The sequence below is a fragment of the Aythya ferina genome (genome assembly GCF_964211825.1).
Source record: "Aythya ferina genome assembly, chromosome: 13".
NCBI lineage: Eukaryota > Metazoa > Chordata > Aves > Anseriformes > Anatidae > Aythya > Aythya ferina.
In genome coordinates this window covers 19,844,016-19,866,044 of record NC_140311.1, presented here as the reverse complement: position 1 = coordinate 19,866,044, position 22,029 = coordinate 19,844,016, and the positions used below count along the sequence as shown (strand labels likewise).

Sequence of the window (22,029 nt, the reverse complement as noted above, 5' to 3'; positions counted from 1 at the left end):
CTATATAGTTGCTATGTTAAACACAGAGAGGAAAAGCTCTGCCAACTACCTAAAAGGGAGGACAGACAGGGCCCTTGTTATTGCCACAACTGTTCACATACCTTGGTCCTGGATAAGGGAAGAGCTCCTGGAATAGGAGAATCCAGACTTAGGTCTGGGGATGCCACCCAGGGGAATAAATAATACCTGCTTGTGGACAGATCAGGATTCACAAACTTGATTTAAGTAAATTATGTTTACATTTGAATGAGGAACATTTCCAGTAATTGCTGCACAAGGTGCAGATAACAATAGATGAAGGATCTTAATTTTCAAGAGGGAAAAGGGAAGGAAAGAGCCATTATTTCTGGCATATCTGCAAAATAAGCAGCAATCATTTGAAAAACAACCCAGGCTTCCGCACTGTATCTCTCATACCCTTAACTTATCCTATTTCTTAAATCAATACATGACTACATCAGGTCTTTCTGGTTCCCACTGGACTGATTTCAACATGTAGGAGAATTAATTTTTATTGGAGTGCTTCTTCACTGCCTTAAATTTCTCATGTTTTAAATTCTCTAGTAACACATATTAGATGTTCCAATCACTAACTACTAAGTTTTTAATAGAAATCTTGCTCACCAGACATCTTTTTGCAAACTCTTGCAACTCTACAGGAGATACAAATCAAACTAGTCACACATCACTTTTTTGTTTTAAATGAAATATACAGTAGTAAGAAGAGTCTTTCTACAATATCAAACAACATACATCAGGAGAAACTTCAATCATCCTTTTAATTAGCTGAGCAGTAATAATCAAAGCTCCTCACAAATTAAAGAAAGAGGACAGATAGATGAAATCAAGTAAGTCCATCATTTCTTCAGAACACAACAACAAAGGATGGTTATAGCGTAATTTAAAAGTTCTTGAGATTTGTCAGAAATAGGGAGTAAAAGTGCCAACATGGAAAAGTCTACAGAAACAGTCTACAGAAAATGTAGCATAGGTTACATCACATATGGAAGAAATTTCAAGGATACTTTCACTACTGTGAGTTGTAGTGAAAGCCTTGTCCTTGGCAAATCAGAATGACTGACACCCATAATTTGCAATTTCCTAAACCTGAAGAGTTTTCTGATTGCGATGAAATGGTTTTACCTAATTATTTTTTCAAGTTGCAGTTTTTGATGTTTAATTTTGAAATCAATTTGAGATGTCTTGAACTATATTAACACACTGTATTATGCCTTCATTTCTTTCTGAAGCACTTCACTTTAAAAAATGCATACTTCTAATGATTTTTAAATTACTCCACTCTGCACATATCAATTTACAACAATTACAACATTTTGCATTTTTCAAAGTACTTCAGTTTTAAAGAGGTTTTATGCTTTGCAAGATACTGAAGGAAGAGGCTGCTGATCCATTTTTACCCTTTGTAAAATTACCACCGATCTTGCTAGAGAGCTTAACCAAAAATAGATATGCTAAATATATACCATCTACATATAATCATTTTAGGATGAATGTTTCTGTGACTTAGAACTGCCAGTATTCTTTTCCTGATCATAATTAGGTTGCTTCAGCAGTATAAATGGATTCAGTGGAATGATGACAAATGTCCTGGAGGACAGAAACTGGCCTACTTTGGCTGAAGAGTCCAGAGAAATGAATACAGGACAGGATGTCAGAGGCATCAGCTCTGTCACAGATCTGAGAACAGAGGGTGAGTTTTTTTCTTCAGTTCGTTTATGATGCATCTTCAATTTGCCAGTTTCCCTCTTCTACCTGACAATGAACAGTCAGTATTCACAAGCTTGATTTTGTCTTTCTGAAACATACTCCTATTTCCCTCAAAGGGAAATGACTCATTAACATCAAGGGATTTTGGATGACAGTCTATAAATAAAGCAACATAGACCCACAGACAGTAAGTAGTAAGTTGACTATACTGATTTGCTGGTGAGATTAAAATAGCGTACTATCAGTCTTCCATTCTACTATATTATTTTGCCCTGAAGTCTCTTTTGATCACCCTCTGACTTCTTGTCCCAGCTTCATCACTGCCTAGATGAAAAAATAATGGGTAAGAACGTGGGGGCAGTACCAGGCTAGCAAGTTTTCTTGTAAGATTTTTTATCAGGGTTCCGAGGAGGCAGCAAAATTCCCTATACAAGTGGGTCTGGTTGACATATCAGGCCCTCTGCTTCCCTCAGAAGAGTCACTGATGACAGTAACTCACCTTTTTTATCTCAGCAGAAGTGGTTGTGATGTGAGGGTTAGGCCGACCAAACATTTTTTGATGCCTCCAACACAGATCATCATCTGCATCACTGTTTGACTGACCACAGGGGTACATTTTACAGGGGTACCTGGGACGGTGAGGCAGGCCGGGAGGGGTTAGGCCTGTTGCTCTGAACACAAATCTGTCTCCATTTCCCACCAACTCTTCAGTCACTGCCTTCTGCCTGTTGGTGAGAGGGCAGGGGACCCTCTGTGTCGTGTGTCATGACTGGGTGACACCCTGTCCCAGGGACGGCAGAGTACAACTCCACCAGCTCATCTTCTCAGGTTCCATGACACACTTAAACCAACTTGCCTCTGCATGGAGCTCTGCCACGAGGCTGAGCAGCTATTGTGCCTGGGTGCACCTCCTCCAGGTGTGCTCACTGCTGCCCTCAGACACTGACAGAAAAGTCAGGCATGCCGTGACCCGAGGCCTAGACGGTCACCTGTCCCCTCAGGAGCTCTGTCTGGACAGCTGCATTGGCTCCTGTGGGCACAGGGGACACAGAGGACGCTTTCTGCTGGGTGGACACCATGACTGGAGCTCCTTGAGAGCATACAGCAATGGCTGTCTGAACTGGCCATGCGAGGCCGCCCTGCTCTGCACCTCCTGGACTGACACCCCATGGTCCCTAGGGCTGCCCGTGGAGGTGCAGAGGTAGCTGTGTGTCCCCCAGAGGGGCTCTGTGCTCCCCAGGTGCTCCTGACTCCAGAAGCCCTGGTAGGCTGTGATCCCCACGTGAACATGCCCACCCCAGGGCTTGTTGTGTGAGTTGCCATAGGACGCCTAAAATAGTAATAAACTAAAACTGTGTGAGGGAACTGATGAACAAGATAGTATGAGAGACATGAGCATGCCTGCCTGTGGTCATGAAACCACCCTTCTATGATAACGCAGAAGACAGTATGCATGCGGAGGGGTATTTTCCCCATTGGTTGGTGCAGGTAAGGAAAAAGAAGTCATTTTTCTTCAAAGACTTCATCAAAACAGCTTTGAAAGTAAGACAAACATGAGAACTGTGATCCCAGCACACAAGATAAAAGTTTCTTTATCACAGTTATTTATTTTATCTTTGTTCCCTTACTTAGTATCTAATTGCCCCATGCAGCTGACTTGACAGAACTGTTGGAGTTTAACAGCTCTCTTTGAGCTACAGTAACTTCATACTAGAACAGAATTAATTTCCATATTTTTTAAGGGAAAAACAACTAGTAAATTGCTAGCACCTTTCCTAATTATTTGCTTCATCAATGGAAGTACTACTGTACTACTGTCCTTTAGGGAATATTTTTAACAAATAATAAAATACATGATAAAAATGCAAGTAAGTGAGGTTCTGCTGAAAGCCAGTACAAAGTCAGTTCTTATTAAAGCAGTACCATATCTAACAGTATCAGACTGAAATTACAGGTTTTAATTTTGGAGTAGGGAATGAATACAGGGTCTTTGTAATAAACACTCAAAATTATCAGCAGGTCAATATTTTGTTGCTTAAAATGTTGGCATGAGGTGATTATAATTATGGATTTTAAATATCTAAAAGGAAATTTACACTGGTACAAGTGTTCCTTTGAATGATGATTTCTAAGAAAAACTGGTGATTTGGACCACTAGTTGTATTTCACAGTATTCAGCAAATCTGTCACTTGGATCTACTTTGTACACGGATGTGTAACTCATCATCTGAGATTCTCATTTAGTGAGCTTCAGAAGAAAAAAAGGTAGTATGTACTTTAGTAATGATATGCTCTATTACAGAGTAAAATGTCCTGAGTGCACTCATTTCAAGAAAACGAAATGTAAATGTACAAAGCACATAAAAAATCCATTTCAACTCTTAATCAAATTCAGTGGGATTAAACTTTGATGGTCCTCTAAGAAAGAACAGATTTTTTATCTCAGCATGAGAGAATGGTTGGCCATTCCTGTTTAAATATTTTTGACAGAGGTTTCTTACTCATGAGTCACTGGATTTTTTTTATATCCTCCCAGTCTCTCTCAGAGTTGTGGGTTCCCTCCATGAATGATCCTGATAAATGCTCAACATCTCATGAAAGAATCCTGCTTAACTTCAGTCGAAGCTAGGAGCTACTTGCACACTTGCAGGACTACCGTTCTTGCTGTCACACATCAGGCAGTCAGCATTCTTGTTGCAAAGAAAAAGCCATTTTATCCTTGTCAACAGAAAACAGCTGCTGCCAAACCGATAGGTATATCTCCAAATAAAGGGGACTGTGATGCCATAGCACCCCTGCTTCATCCCTATGTTGTTTTTCAAATTAACACCAGCACAGCAATAATAACTACTTTCACAAGCCAAACAGAAAGCCTAAGCTTTTAATAGGCTTTTTGAAAAAGGAAAATCTCCAGCATACCTGTTGAGCAGTCTGAACCTGTCCACTGTGGCTCACAGCTGCAGAGTCCTGCATCCAGGAGGAACGTACCGTGCCCTGAGCACTGCTCCTGGCAGACTGGCAGCGACGTCTCGCAGTTCACACCGCCCCAGCCTGCGGAGCAGTGGCATTCCCCTTGAACACAGACACCGTGGCCCGAGCACATTGGATCCAAGCAGTCCTCTGGAAAGCAGTGAATACACAGTTTAGAGCATTAAGTTTCCAGCCTTGCAGGGGTTTCCTAGTGACATACAGCATCAGGGATTCAGATTAATTTGGTGATTTTTGTGCAAATACTCCAACTGAAATGATGTTAACAAATGCACATGGAAAAATAGTCCATGCTAACATCTCTGCAAAATTATAAACTAAAAACAAGACAAAAAGCAAATGCATAGACTGGTGGAGATCATATGATTATACTTATCTTGGATACTGTCTAACTGTTAAAAAGCAGATTCCCTGGACAGGTCTATTGATCTTAGGGAAGTTTGTGTTTCAGTAGCAGAGCTGGGAAAGAACTGGAGCAATTAACAATTAAATTTCTACAACTGTGCATTGTGTTTCCATTCAGTTATTTGTGCTTTATGTTTTATTCACATCTGGGAAAAGATTTATTCTTTCATGTTTCTCTGCAAAACTATCACTACAGCTGGGAACCTGATACAAAAAAAAAAGGTCATCCACTAAGCCCTGAATCATGAGTCTCTGAATACTCACTGTAAAGAAATCTCATACACTCATAAAAAGTATGTGCTGGGCAATTGCAGATAATGAACAGATTCATAGAAGTCATAACGTACTGATGAACAATTTGCAAACAGACAAAGAGCTAAATTTATTCTCAATTTGGATTAAACTCTTCTTAGTGAAAAATTCAGGAGCTCTGTAGAAGAATTTAAATCAGATGGTTAGTCCTGCATAATCAGTATATTCCTTCATCAAGATCCAGCATTTCTTTAACAAGACAGACTTTGAGGAGAACACAGCCTGCCTTCTCTGGGGGCTTCAGTAAGACTGCAGAGCTGGAGAGTAATTTGTGGGGTGTTTGAGTATGCAAAACAATTAGCCAAAAGCCTATTCGTGTTAGATCGTGCTTCAAACTAATGTTAAAAATGCACTTTGGAAGTTCTTGTATGATTTTTTTTTTTTTAAGTATTAGCCCAAGTACTGAGTTAGTAATTAAATTGTAAACTTAAGAAATGGTGTTCTGTGTTACACAAATGAAGAGATGTTCTCTGTTTCAGTAACAGAAGACTAAATACTTCAGACTTAGAGATTAAGAGCATCCAGTTTACAGCACCTTTTGACCTAAGAATAAAGAAGAGATGCTTTATCTTTGAGCTGCTATGCCACCAGTTCAAGATTTTATTTCAAGATTTATTTTCTATCTTTTTCAGCCTTCCAGGCTTGTGCACAGCACAATGTAAGTCTGAAAAAGAGGAATCAGTGTTTCTGGACAAAGTGTATCTTGCTAAGCACAGGACAAAATACATGGCAATTTCCTCTTATCCTGAAAGACAGCTCTTGATTTTGTCGATCTTTGAAAACTGAGTGACTCCACAAACAGGTTAAAAAGCAACACTTCTTTTACAAATGATAATCTGACAGGATGAATTCAAAGGATGCCCATAGCAGCGAATACCTATAGCTACTGGTGTTCCCTGGATAGTGCATCTGTTACTGTCTGCTGTGTTAATACAGGTATGGCTATAATATTAAACTTATATTTGCACACAATAATGTAATTCCAATCCAATCCCTGACAGAATTGCTTCCAGTAGTGTACAAGTTACATTGCACAATACAGTAAACTGAGCATTTGTGTCATTGCACACACTATTACAATAAAAATCCTCTGTACAGGGTTGTTTCATTCACCCTATTTCTATGATTCCACTTATTTTTTTAAAGTTTAAATACTACTTTAAAAAAATCGTTTTCATGCTCTTAGCTTCAATAGCTGTCTGAGTACATTTATCTCAATTATTTTTTCAACCATTTTGCAGGACCACATTATCCCAACAAGCAAAGTAACTGTAAATGGCAGTCAGCTTCTCACCAGCTCCACGCTTGTTCAGTATCATGGCCTCATGAGGAAATCTGTGTATTACTTGCTTTTTCTCATTTGGGTTTTCTTGGTTTTGTCCATTTCTGAAACTACCAACAGCTGAGAACGTAAGAAACATTCTCTTGATCCTCCCTTTAAGAAACATATCAGATATGTCAAATCCACCAAATCCATCCTGGGCATTTTTCTGATTAGAGAATTCAGGCCACATAAGAGCTTCCTTTGTGTGCTACTCAGAAGAATTACCTAAAACCTATATAGCACAAAGCACAATATATGCTGGCACTAGCTTCAGGCTAAGGGGACTACTGAAAAATCATCAAATCAGGGCAAGCATGAAGAACTGCTCTGCTTTCCGAGCCTATGCACAAGGGAAGAAAGCCGTAGCTGATGAGCTACATCAGAAATGCTAGCAGCCAAATAACAACTGTTTCTTTCTGTAGATGAGGGCAGAGACGCATTGGTATTATAAGCAGCTGAAGTACAATTACTTGTTCTTGTAATTTCCCACTTTTTATTAGGCAAGCTTTAAAGGATGGTGGTTTAGTACCCTGAATATAGGCTCACAGTAAAAATGACATATTGACAACAGAATTACACAGCATGCTCTGCTAAATTGAAACTGTTTGCTGCTCTCGTGGCTTCATATAGTCTGTACATTCTTCACAGAAAAATCTAAGATGCAACAGAATGAAGAAAGGGAAGAGATGATTACGCTCTGCTGATTACTTCAGAGAAATCCTAGATCTTATTTTGTTTAGATGATCTTCTGACTGTCTTACCATTAGCTTTTGGCCAAGTGAAAGAGTCTTTGATGGTGCACACTTAAATGACTGAGGTTTCTGGCATGATGCCAGATGATGCCTGGTGATGCCAGCCACTCTTCCTGAAAAAACATGTCTGGGGTCTGAGAGAAGAAAAGCAGGGAAGAATCAGGATGGTCTCACAACCTGCCCCCAGAAAGGGAATCCTTGCATGCTGATAAATTTTTCCTTGGAGTACTGAGAAGCCACTGCATGCTGAAAGGCAAAAAATTCCTCCTGGCTCTTGCCATTGAGATTCAGCAGAGGGAGGAAACTGAAAGACTGCACAAGAAACTCAGCATTTCAAAGGACTGCCCTACTGATATTACTAGATATTCTTATTAGCCAATGTTAAATACTTCTAATCTTTTAGAATAAAAATGTGAATCTAGGAAATTATGTGATCAACTCCCACTGACTGTCACTGAGATCTGAATGCCTTTATCTTTGAATAGTTTCTATCTTAACATTCCTTTCCATGAGGCTTTAAAAGGTGCTTGAAAAGCAGTATTGCTTCACAGTAAGTTTCTCACATCCATGTGAGCTCCTAACTACCTTAAAAAAGGTTAGGAGATTAAAGGCCAACCCCCTTCCCCCACCTCCCCTAACTATAAAGAGGGAAACTTCACAAACCTTCCTCACAGATCTCTCCTTTGTACCCAGGCACACAGATGCAGACTCCCATGATACAGGTGCCATGGCCAAAGCAGGTTGGATCAATACACTGTTCTTCGGGAACATCGCACTCTGGTCCTTTCCACCCATTTCGACACACACAGTGACCTTTCTCATATTCTCCATTTCCACTGCAGAGCACTGGACAGGAATCTGAAGAAGGTAGATTGACCTTTTTAATGTACTTACATACCTACGTAGATTAACATTTATTGCATTTATCATTCTGTAAAATCATTTTTCCACTCCAGTCCTCCCAATCCTTCACTTGAAGGTTGTGACAGGCTGAAATCTTTGAACCAGATAGCACAACAGTAATACAGGCATCCTAGTGTCCTCAACCTGCTTTATTAACATACCTTAATTTTGACCTGAAATGGGACATCTTGGAAGACAAAAATTTCTCTCCTTGACAGGCCTTTGGAGAGAGTTTGCACAGTGATGCCTGCTTATCATTTTCTGTAACATTAATATTTGTTCCTTGGGACCTGAAGCAAGACACTGCCCTTTTATTTTTCTAAGCAGACCTACCACTACTGAAGTTTTAGCCATTACTGATCTAACCTAGTGATGCAGAAGCTTAGTTTTACAATCCAGTACCAATTTCTGAGCTTATCAATCTTAAAATATAGACAACCCTAAATCTGAGGAAACAACAGAAAAGAATGAGAACCTCCATATATAATATTCAGTGGATGATGGATAATACTAATAAAATTAAGCTCGCTTATAATCTTTTTAGCAAGATTTTGGCCCAAATGCTAGAAAACTCTAGTTTTCTCTAGAAAAAAACACAAGTTTTCATTAGAGAAACTCTAGTTTTCTCTAGGAAAAAAAAAAGTCTAGCCTCTAGTTTCTCTAGTTTTTGCTAGTCTCTAAGTTGCTTTAGTTTTCTTTTCTAACCCTTTCCAATTTAAATCATATTACTGACATTTACTGAGATGTGATGTATTCTGAAGTGAAACAGATTGTCACTTTTAAATAACTGTAAACACTACACTCAACTGACACTCTTATTAAAAAATATTTTAAAATCACAAAATGGGTGCAAATTGGGATGGAGAAGTCTCTTGATTCTGAAAGTCAGGGAGAGAGAAGTGGTTGAGGCACCTCAACTAAGTACAGCATAAAAATCTTTCTATGCCTGCACTTGTATTTGCCATCTGCCTGGAAGAAGGAATTTAATCTCCATTAATCACTTTGAATCTTTGTAAGCCCAGCAGTCACACACCATAATCTTGAACCCAGTCCTGTACATTAGGTTAGCTGATATGAGATTACCTTTTGCACAATCGGGACCAAGGAATCCTGGGAAACAGTGGCAGTGCCCTGAGATGCATTCTCCATTCCCATTGCAATTAGTAGAGCAGTCATCCAGAACTTCTATTTATTCAGAGAGTTGTGCACAAAGAAAAACACAAATTTGTTGAATTTGAAATGAATGGCATCTTCACCCCGCTCTGCAGGACACATCTCAACATATAAATAGATGTGGAAGCAGAAAAAGGCCCATTTCCATTCATAGGGAGAATAAAACAAAATTCCTGTTCAAGCAGCTTACAAATATTAGATTTTGTCTTGACAGCTTTGAGATAACAAGTGCATCATTTATATTACACCAGAAAGCTTTTAAAGTAAGTGTTCATGTAAAATTTACCACCATTAAAAGCACTACAAGAACCAAAGTATTTGCTGAGAAATGTCCACCTTAAACACTTCCTTTTATTGTTGAAGCAATTTATTGGAAACCTATTTATAGAGTAAATTGTCTTCCATGGTATTTGTTTGAACCATGTGAATTGAATTCTTTGGGGGAGGGTAGGATTTCCACTTCTGTAAAATAAGATGAAAAGAAGTCTTTCATAAAGTGATGAAACTCAATGCAATAATGGCCTAAGAACAAAATTTGAAGAAAAAAAGAACACCTTCGATTGTGATCTTAAACTTATGCATGTTTCATCATACAGCTTTGGATAGCAAACCGCTTAACCTTACATGTTGCAGGGCCGGCTCATGTCTGTATATTTGTTAGCTGTTCTAAATCTACATGTGTAATTCCTTCAGGAATTCGGTGGATTCACTGATTCAAATGCTCCCATGCAGAGTAGGTCAGTGCCATGGCAGCACTAGGACTGAAGATGCCACAGCACCAGCAGGTTCTTTGCAGGGTGGGATCAGGGCTGAAGAGCAGTGGGAACTGAGCAGCCTATTTTATGGGCATAAGCACAAATAGGCATGTACAAGTACCTTTGCCTATCTGAAAATGGGAAACAGCTCATTTTCCACAATATAAAAATTTTGGAGGAAAAAAGAAAACCCAGATCCTTGTCCTTGGCAAGTGATTTGTGAGGAAAAACTTTTCTCGGGGAAGTGCATACCACCGGACTATTTAATCTAATCAAATCTGATATACTTTTAAACTCAAACTTATCAAAGGATGGATTATAAGCTTATCCTACAACTAATATGAATAACTGAAGTAAGTTTATTTTAATCTTATTTATGGGCACTTGGACAGATAAGGATCGGTTCCTCTTGAAAACCTCTACTGATACTTAAAAACATTCATTTCCTTTCAGACTATCAGTTTATACCAAAGAACAGGCATTTGATATGTATCTGTTCATCAGATATTTACAACCTAGATGTGGATGTTTGTTTCAAGGTCAAATAATCTTTTTTTTTTTTTTCCAGAAGTAAGTTTTTTCACAGATATGCTGCTCATTATTAACTTTCACATATTACTGTTCCTTATCAGCTCTTCTCTTGTTCTATGTGTACACTTGCCTGTCTTCTCAGTTTTCTAGAATCACATGATAAATGATCCCTACACTGACTTGAAATGGAGAATTAATGGTTTGAACAATTCCCCTGGATGCAATGCCCAGTTTGGGCCAGCCTTTATTCAGGCTATGAAAATACTCTAGATATGTTAGATTTTGCAGGCAAATAACCCCCCGACAGGGAAAATGTGATCAGAAGTTTAGTTAACAGGTCAGCAAAATCAAACTAGTATGCCACTGACATCCAGCAACTGAATGGACTACCTAAGAGGTGCTCATCACACAGCCCACACCGACATACAGCAGAGGCATGCAAGCTTTTGCTATATGCTGACTACTTCAGTCTGTGTTCCTGGTTGATTCCTTTGTCAGCAGGGAAATAAAATACAACTCCAGCCCTAGACACACCCCAAAGTCTGGGGTAAGGAGCATTGCTCAAGGATCAGAAAATGATTTAGTTTTTGTTTTTAAATTTTTGTAGTGTTCCCCCCCCCAAGATAAAAACAAGAATGATTATGCAAAGAAAAGTATAAGAAAATATACAGGCCATGAAAACACAATAGCTAGCAGTATTTTCAAATCCACCAGCAGTAGATTGTTGCTGTATGAAACCTCTTTTTGCTCAATATGTCTTCTCATGGACATTTCTCAAATTAAACATAAGGATTCCTGCCTGCCCTGTGGCCCTCACTGCTTCCCCCTGTAAGACCCAGCTTGTTCTGCTTGTTCTGTATTGGCCAGAGTAGGGATAAACACCTTCTTCTTCACCAAATTTAACAGGAACCTAACTGAAACATTCAATTGCATTTATATATATATATATTTAAGATGGTGTGCTACTTAATGATGAAATACTGTTTATACTTCCTTGTATAAATATTGCTATTGTAGAAAAAAAAATCTGCTGTTACAGTAGAAACAAACAAGGGGGCAGATCTTTGGATTCTGATCTGGACTGGAGTTTGGCCAGGTTTTATGCTCCTCATAGAACATCTGTGAAGATGCTCCATAAATTGCTTGAATATTATTTTCTCACATGATGATGAATAATGGTATTTCTCCCACTTGTAAAAGATTTACTTTTCTACACAAAGCAAATACGAACTTTTAAACAAAATATTCTAATTGCAATTCTATCTCATTTTAAAATATTTTTCCTGCAAATCTTGCACCAATGTTGGTATTTGAATCACTGTCCTGCTCTGCAAGGTGTTTTACCACCAAGTAAAAATAGCATTCAATTGTTCTCAAGAGCAGATGGCATGTCCATTACTAGTAAAGACATCTTGCTAAACATATGGCAGAACAGGTTAACTAAAGGGCAAAGTGGTTAAAGTCTTGCAGCAAACCAAGACTGTCATAAATAGAACACCTGAAATGAAATTCCAAACAAACCCTATGCGTGAGCACTTCTCTGCAACAATACCTAGAGTTGCAAACATTTGTCCAGTTTTATTTATTAACGAGGCAAAAGGGAATTGATATCCCACCAGAGCAGCGTCCCCTGTATTTGCCTTCTGAGTTCCAAACAGAATGGTGCAGTTGAACAAGTTTATAAAATAACAGCAAATACCCATCAAACAACAACAACCAAACCCACAAAAGCACCCTTTTAGATTTTCTAACTGATTAAAATACTGAAATATGAACCAAAAGCATGGTTAATTTTTGTAGGATTTATGGTTCCTGTGTAAATAGAGAGGGCAGACATATTCTCTTTTGTTTTGAGCGAAATAACACCAGAAATTACTCAGGCATTTAAACTATCACATAAAGATTTTAAAACACATGACAACTTCACACCTAATTAATTTGCTAACACCCATCTTTAATATATGAATGTTGCTATTTGCCTAATATTGGCATAAACATGAAGTTATTCCACTGAGGTTAATTAAACTAAACTGAAATAAAAAATATTTAAGAGAATATTTAAGAGACACTGTAATCAACATCGATAATATCTTTCCAAATGCAGCTTTCCAATGCAGTAATCAGAATAACAGTTTTACTGTAATTGTTCTTACCAATCGCTGTGGTTAGTACGAACACTTGCTCCATTTTCTTTCCATCGTTGTAAAATGCCATATGCCAAGCTCCTTGATCCATGTACTCGATGAAGCCCGTCTCTTGCAGTGAAGTTAAGATCAGATTCCTGGGAGCTTGCTGTGGCTCCTCTGAGTTTTTTGGTTCCTGTTTAATTAACTGCTTTCCATCCATCAATTTTACAAAATCAAACTGAAATAATAATGAGCAACAATTAACCACCTAGTAAATTTTTATGGACTCTACTCTGCATGTCTCATTCAAACAGCAAAAAGCAGCTGAAATCTTGAGAGGAATTGCCTGTCTGACTAAGAATGCATCAACATGGACCGCAGTTGCATATAACCTAGTCCATGTAGCTTCAGTTCTTTATTCCATATAGAAAGCATTATGGTAGGTCAGAAATTTGGCATCAAAACTTGCTTTTTGCTATGGCAGGGTAAATTCAGGCTTGCTTCACTAAATGCAGCAGGGGTACTTCAACGTTATATCTCTTTAATGGGAATAATTCCAAAATTTCCAAGCTCTAGTGCCTTGCTTTATGCAGTGACTCATCTCAAATGACAAAACCAGATTAAATAAGCTATTGTTTCATACCAGAATTTTCAGTGCTTGTTCCTTAGTATCACTATCACATATCAAAACCTTCTTAAGTCTTTTATTTATATTTAATTTTATTAATGCGATTAAGTGGCTACTTTGTGACATGGAAACTAGTAATACCTAATCAAGCTGATGCCAACAACTTCAAGAACAGTTAATTTGAAAGCATCAGAAAAGATGTAAACTTTTCTAAAAGAAATGTACATATTTCTCTCTCTCTTTTTTTTTTTTTTTTCTTTTCATTTTTTTCCCCCTGGCATTCTCCAGACTGATTTTCAGTAAAGTTCAAGTTCAGCTTGACTGAAGACCCAGTCAAAGCCAACAACGGCTAGAATCACTTATTTCTAAGATCAAACCTTCAGTAAATCATTGTTGAGATTAGACTAGATGACCTCCACAGGTCCCTTCTAAACAATCTTTCCACGATTCTGTATACAAGTTTATCACATATGTTATGCTGTGATCCTGCTATAAGACAGCATTTTAATCCATTGAAATGATAGCTTCATATGCCAAACACAGCAAGCAAAAAAAAAAAAAAAAAAAAAAGGTTGAATATAACCAGCAATACTGCATATTCTTAATGCCTAGCTAGGTTTTCTCCTGCAATATCCCCATCAGTAAATGGTCTGAAATGATCTTTGTATCAGAAACTAACAGTTTTTTTTCCTATTATCTCTTTATACTGACTGCTGTAGTCTGGTTGTTTTGATGAAGTCCTAGAAAGACTAAAGAATTTTCAAATGATCTAGTATTTCACCCCACTGCCCCCCAAAAAACAGCGTGCAGCAGTCCTGCCTCCCACAGCCATGTGGCAGTGGGCAGAATGGCTGATCTTGCTGGTACAACACTGCCTCTCCATTGGGGAGGGCATGGTTTGGGGGTGTAGCTAGACTTCAGTATAAGAACGGGATAAACAGACTGCTTTCTGTGGTTACAGCCAGTTCCTTCCTTCCTCCCTGCTTTAAAAGTGTATTGTGAACATTAGCAGCCACTGCTGTTTGAAACTGTAAAGCATGATGTAATTAGCATTATTACTAATTACCTGAGTGTGAGTAGGTGGAATGTTTCTTCTGCCATAAATTCCCAGCAGAGAATCCTTCGCCAGTGAAATGTTGAATTTCAGGTACATGGGGTGATGTATGGTGATCTGAAAGCGCCAGAATAAACCGGGTGGGATCATTTGCATAACTTGTGCTCCGATCTCAACTTCTCCTGTGTCTATGGTCCGTCCCTTCTGAAACACTAATTGTCCAGAAACAAAGGAAACAATCAGTTGCATATTCACAGTTGGCAAAGATACTGGGTCATGTATAATAAATAGCCTCTAAACTGAGGAGATTTCACCAAAATCATTGTATTTTTTTATTCAACTAATTGAAAAATACAGGTGGCGTGCAATATTTACCAAAATAGACGTCACAGAGTTTTTTTTCCCCCCGGAAATCTTGGAATGCTTTCTTGATTGCAAAAATGTATTGGTGCTGCTGTGGAAACCACAGGCTTTACATCTACACCTATCAGCTGTTGAAACAAACCCCATTCGACTGCGAGTGCAGAGAATGCACAGCGGGACAACTTCCTCTGGCACAGGGCCCCAGCCACCGCTGAGCGGGCATTGCTTAAGCTACACAAATGGACACCGGCGAAGACAGAAAATCCATCAGACCTGGTAGGTCAGAGCCCATGTCCATGCCTGGATTTCTATTAATCACCATTTCCAACATTCATATTATGGCAATGAAAATATAGTCCTAGAGAAATAAAGAACATCTGTTTTTGCTTGGACTTTCTGCATAAAAGCCTAACAGGGGCATAAGGATAGGGAGAGGCAATCTAAAGAGAAAACTGGCAGCGTTTTGTAGCGCCTAACAATACATCTGCAGACATCTACAGCATGTAACTTCAACCATGCCTATGAGAAAGCTGAAATAGAAAGGGAAATGCAACGTCTAAAAAAGCCATTGCCAAACTAAATCAGAGCTGGCTTGCTTTGCTGGCATGTATCACCATCTTTATCTATTTTAATGCCTGTCTGTGATCAGCATCCTGACATGCTGCAAGCCACAGATCCAATCCTGCTAACATCTGAGGTAATTCCACCCTAAGTTCTGCAAAACCCTCAAGCCCATATGCAAACTTTCTCTCAACTAGAAAAAAAGAAGGAGAGCATGCTACAAAGGAGGAGGAACCAAGAGAAGAAGATTGAATTCAGCAGCCATAGCCATTTATGTGTCATTTCATTCCAATGTTGTGGTGAAGGATAAAGAGAAGCAATCAAAGTGACTGGAGCCTTACCTTTCACAATAATGCATAAAAATATCTAATGCAACTTAATGCCCAGGAAATTTTATAAATTGCCTTTGCAGCAGTAGCAAAGCTAGGGCCAGATTTTTCCTAAACATAATAACAGAGATCCTCAGTGGGATCCTTCATTGGCTTTAACTAGTGTAGGGAGTACTTAGCATTCTTAATGAATACCGATTTCGTTTAGAAGGCCGGAGCAATTCTCAGGGTACTGGATCTTCCAGCTTTACAGCTGCTTTGTGTCACCAGTAACAAAGCTACAGCAAGAACCAGGAGCTGACTTTTAACACCTTATCACATAAAAGCATACGTTTTTAGAGCACAGAACTCTAAAAAGCCACCTTGAACCTTAGTACATAAACTAACTATTTCCAAATCCCTGCTTTAGCAATGTTCAAGGTGAGACTACTTTTGTCCAATTTTCTTTGAGAATCAAGTCCTCCATGTGGAGTTTTGAGTAGAAATTTAAACTTCTAATGTAGTTGGGCAAAGAAAGTGGATCCCTCCCACCCCATGACATGCATCAGATCCTGTTGGCTGACATAAATTTAAAAACCTTTCCCCCTATTTCCAGTACTCCAGAGATATTAAATCTTAATGATTCATTGCAAGCAATTACCCCAGGTTAAGTAAAACACTAAGGAACTTTTTGATGATATTGACACATGGTAATTAATGTGATTCAATTACAAGACGGTAGAGCAATAAGTAAAAAGTCAAGGATACGGTATCATTTTGGAAGTTAATGGAATTATTGGTCTGTGTTCAAGGTCCTTTAAAATGCACTAACTGATTTTGAGTTTGTTGAAGTGAGAAGACCTGGTTCTTATTTGAAAAGAACAAGCATCAGGACTTTAGTTGTGGCATACATGTCCTTTGAGGAAGTATTTTCACTAATTGGTGTTATCAGATTATGCTGAATAGCACGTTACTGTTGCTAGGCTCAAAACAACGTATCTGTGAGAAGTTTTTCTACATTGGGATGAAAATGTTTTAGTAATAATTTCATGTAATCTTAAAAAAAACATACATATACTTAGATTTCCTATTATCTCATTATATCTGAAAGAAGTGCATGCTGCTGTTCACAATGCTGACATGAAAAAACACATATTATCTACTGAAAGTAGTACTCGCTGCACCCCTACCTTTCAAATACTATTTTTTTCAGGCAACCATACAGCATGAAAAGCTGACTGTAAGCACTGTGTCTGAAGTACATGCTTTCATATTCAGTGAGCCATTGTGACTCCTTTATAGAAAAAAATAATTTAGCTCTGTTTCTTTGCTTAATTGAATGAAGCAGGTATTTGGCCATACAGGTAAGTCATCTGAGGATATGCTATTCACAGACTATCTCATATATTTTTCTTACTCTTTCTTAGAAAAGTCATAGATAAGCTTTTAAAATTACAGTGCTGCAATACAATTTCTGCACTTGCTCTAAAAACATCTTTCTTACAACGTTTTTCCTATGACAAAGTCTTATTTAATTACCTACATTCAATTCCTAGTACAGCTCCCAGTCTTATCAACTGGTATTAATTTCTCCCCATTCTTTCTAAGCACACTTTCTCTGCAGTTCTAAAACAGAAGATAGATTCCTAATCACAGGTTTCTTTTGGCTTCAAGAAAGTAAAGCTCTGAACAGCATGGTGCCAATTATCTTCACAAGGAAGTACCCATATGCTGATTATTACTGATCCTGAAACAATCAATCTCCGTGTACTCCCCTGGTAATACCAGCATCAATAGGACGTCTGAGTTTTTAATCACATTGCTACATATTAAAATGTTAACTCATAGCCATGGGTCACTGTGTCATAAAATGACTTCTTAAAGAAATCTGACTTGCTGGTTTATAAACTTGATTTCCATTAAAAGATTAGTTAAAATATATGCTTTCAAAGTCTGGCAAAGTATCTCGTGCTGCTGCATAGAGTTGGGAAAATGGGAGGTCATAATATCTGACAGTATCCCTGTGAAATCACATTAGAGGCTTCAAGTTTATAGGCAAAGTATCAACTTTTCATGGTACGCTGCTGAAGGGCTATTTCTAAGTCCTCCTTCCCAGCACATTAACATGGAATATTTGGTACAAACACAGGGGGAAGAATGACTTACGTATATTAAAAGGAATGGGAAGGAAGCAAGGAAATAAGGGAGGGAGGGAGAGAGACAGCAGAAGTTAGTCAGATCCAGATGATACACATACCAATGCCTGGTCCTAAGTCCACATTGCTTTTCTCGTGTTTTCTGAAGTGTATAATTCTTATTAGCATACCCTGGATTAGCATACCCCGGAAGGTGGAAGATGACAAGTCAGAAAACAGGCTTGCTATATTTAAGACTGATCTCTGAAACTGTTAGATAAGCCTTCAGTGAAGGAGCTCTGGTGTCACGGCTCTCCTTGCTTTAGTGCTCTGGGGGAATCGTGTGGCTACGCATGACATTAGGATTGCTTGGGGTGAGGGAACTGTTTTTTTCTGTTGTTGGTGGTGGTGGAGGTTTTTACCTGCTACACTGAGTTCTCTATTGACTCACATATGCTCTTCTCTGTTCTCAAAAAACTAATTTTTAGGATCATGTTTTTGATGTTTTTCCTGTACTGCCTCCTTTGGAAGCCAAATGCTTTGGATGAGCTTTTATTAAATCTGTAATATATTGACAAAATGATTTACTGCAGCTTAGAAGAACTACTTGAGATAGCTTAGACATTTTCCATGGTGCACCAGGACAAAAATACAAAAGTGTGTAAAACATTTACTGTAATTCACTATCAATCCATTCTAAGAGAAGAAATAATGGATAACAATATCATTGCCTCCTCACATATATTTCAATTGCTCATTTATCTAATATGATCTCTATCCAGCTGTGCCACATTGATTTGTAAGACTATTGACTGAGATGCAATTTTCCTTCTGGAGGGACTGGTACAACCATGTCCCACCTTGTCTCATATTTAGAGTCATAGCTCTTACCTGGCAGACACAGAATCATCACTGCTCTGATACAAAAGTTGAAAACTCTGGAACTCTCCCATCATTGCAGAACTCAGTAAAATTTTACCTTCCTCCTAACAGCTGGAAGAGTAGAGTTCACGTTTTATTCCCATTCACCTTTCTCTGATCTAATCTATTTGATTTATCCACTTTTTCTGAGTATCATAAAAAGAAATGGGATGGCTATCTGCTTTTTAGGGTCAAAAATCATCGTGGTGTTATGTGGTGGTCAACGGGAAATAGGTATAAAGTCTTCTAGATAGTATTGGTGTAGGTGAGTTAACAGCATTGAACAATGGGACTTGAGAGAAAGGAATTTTGAGTCCTCTTGGCAGCCCTGCTCTGTTTCACGCTGCTGGCTGCACACTCCACTCCTTTCCTTTGCCAGCTCTGGCATGTCTCTGCCACTTCAGAACAGCTGGTTCATCAACTAAAACAGCAGAAAACTATTCACCATTTCACCAAAGCCATTTCCTGCCACCAGTAAGCTGAGGTGCTTTACTCATTCCTGAGATGATTCCTGAAGCAGGCACAGGGCTACAGGGAGAGGTGCTGTGGGCTCTTCCCCACTGCCAGACTGGCTCAGACATTTTCTGAAACCCCAGGTGGTTCCTGCAAGCTGATTCAGTATGACTGGTTATAGCAGGATGTGACAGGATGCTGTATTTTAGCTTACGCCTTCAAGAACTGGATGCATTTAAAAGCATTAGGATTTCTGCCCTTCTGCATATTCTGACTTGTCAGCACGAAGATTTTCACTTTGCTAAGAGTGACTCTGGTCTGCAAGACACAGGCACAGCAACAAGCCCTTAGCACAACGAGGGGACATGGCAAATATGCTTTCATCTCTTCTGTCTTAAGACAAGAGGCAGCTCTCTGATCTCTCCTCTCTCACACAGGAAACACAGTCATTTTGCTATTGAACATTACCTCCTTAATGGCTTGGGCTGGTTGCTCATTTCAGTGAGACTTCTGCTAAATAACACAATCTGGATATGGGATTTTAATACCTATTTTCTTTTTTTTTTTTTTTTTTTTTTTTCTAGAGAAAATAGAAATACTGCCAAACTTTAGCAAATACAGAATCTGAACTGTAGAAATGTTTAAATATTCCTACTTTGTCTGTCTGCTTCTTCACACATACCTTTTTTTTCTGTTTTATCAGAAACTTTTCCTCCGATTGGTGAGTAAGTAGTATCCACGGACTCTGTTCCTCTATTTCCTTTGCTAACTCCATTTTCGTACAGCTGCCCTTCAACAGGCTGTAGTTGCCAGGTTAAACCAAACAAGTGTACTGCTGCAAAAAATGAAGACCAATTAATTGATGTCTAAGCAACAGCACCTTCAGTTACACTAAGGAAAAATGCTATGACCCAGTTTCTGCAAAGTCAAGTATTATTTAGTTCTGTTAGCAATAAATCAGAATTTCAAGCATTCTAATGAGCAATTTACTATTTTACCTTAAAACTCAATGTTTAATTAGTTTCCACACTTTCTTTTGGAGCTCAGCCAGGTCATGGTGATGAATTTCTACAGCAATTAATGGAAATACTTGCAATTAAAAGGATAACAGTTGACTGCCTTAAATATTGTGTGACAGATTCTAATGCTACATCAACCTCCCTCAATTTTCAGCTGTCACGGAGCTCAGAGTTTGTTGGATTAAAGTACAGCCACCATGTAAAATTTCCACCTTTCTAACCCAGTTCTAAGTGAAATTGTGCCCTCTGCATTCCCAAACGTTATCATTTAGATCAGTTTGAACATTACTAAAAACACTGACTTCATAGATTTGCCCTAGAATTTCATTGCAGATTAAAAAAATAAAAAAATAAAAAAAAAATAAAACACCTGGCTTCAGATCTAAAATATATGCAATTAGTTTGTAACATGTTATTGAAAATACAATTTTTATTTATGTATACATTGGGAAATCTATTAAATCAATTTTTTACAAATTTATCTCTGTACATGGGGGCTGCCGACATTTATTTTGGCTATACAGCCATTCACTTTTTCTGCTTGCCTTTCTGTTCTTTGTAATTTGAGGCATCAAAACCTTGTAGGAGAAAGACAGAAACAGAGGATCTTATTTTAAGCATACTGTGATAGTACTGCAGTCATTCTAGACAATTAGACATTCTAGAGGAAGGCTTATTCTTCCAAGGAAGACATTGCCTTAGCAAAGAAGTAACTCAGCAGGGAGGACTGATGACCCACTAAAATATTGATTGAGGATACTCCCCACAGAGGAGCTGAAATCATCACAAAAAGAGCAAAAATTGAGTAACAGACTCTTTAGCCACACACAGAATTTTGCAGTGAGTAGGATCTGCCCACAGTGGGAGCCTCAAAGGCAATTAATCTGCTCTTCCTGAATTGGGTATGAACCTCAGAGAAGTACGAACCTTCAAGAGAAGTGGGATCTAGAATGAGATCTTGCATTGAGAAAGTAAATTCTTTTCCTTTGTACTATTTTAAGAAAACAAACAAACAAACAAACAAACAAACAAAAAAACTTGATATAAATAGGAAACCTAGAGTTCATTATCTATTTTTTATGTTTGCTCCCAAGTCTCGCTTACACACTTAAAACCTAAACTATAATGCAAAAAAGCATGCCTTCAATGGGTTTCTGCAAGGCCTTGCCAAACTACTACAGGAATGCAAAGCTGTCAATCTACGATCATTATTTTCAGATCTGTGCACTCCTGGATCACCCAGCATAGATACATGATCCAAATCAAGCAAATTACAGCATTTCGATTGCATTAGTGAGGCGACACTGTCAGAATTTGTGCCACATTTATATTTTTATTTAGCACTACCCCAGCACCAGATCTGGAAGCACCACGGGGCTGTAAATTCCCACTCCCCAGAAAAGATGCTAGAGGGTTACTACAGTGCTAGTGGAGACTTCCCAAGTTGGACATTTGTTGGATTGTTGGACTTGAAACCATGGACTTGAAACCATCAAGGGACTGTGCTTATAATTTGAAAACGGCCTTGCAGCCAAATCACAAAGACCTAAGCTCTGATAGTCAAGCTTATTAATGCAAGACAGATCACTT

General features: G+C 38.5%; 1 protein-coding gene across 5 annotated transcripts in view; it reads right to left on the bottom strand.

Annotated features, from left to right (window-relative positions):
• Positions 1-22,029, bottom strand: part of TENM1 (teneurin transmembrane protein 1) — a 1,172,023-nt gene that overhangs the window by 119,123 nt on the left and 1,030,871 nt on the right. For all 5 annotated transcript variants that reach the window (XM_084534131.1, XM_084534133.1, XM_084534134.1 and 2 more), the window contains 6 exons: positions 20,103-20,255; positions 14,692-14,891; positions 13,025-13,235; positions 9,496-9,597; positions 8,173-8,367; positions 4,648-4,848 (listed from right to left, as the gene is read on the bottom strand). In XM_084534131.1, coding sequence (XP_084390257.1) covers positions 4,648-4,848; positions 8,173-8,367; positions 9,496-9,597; positions 13,025-13,235; positions 14,692-14,891; positions 20,103-20,255 — 1,062 coding nt within the window. The remainder of the gene's footprint in view (positions 1-4,647; positions 4,849-8,172; positions 8,368-9,495; positions 9,598-13,024; positions 13,236-14,691; positions 14,892-20,102; positions 20,256-22,029) is intronic.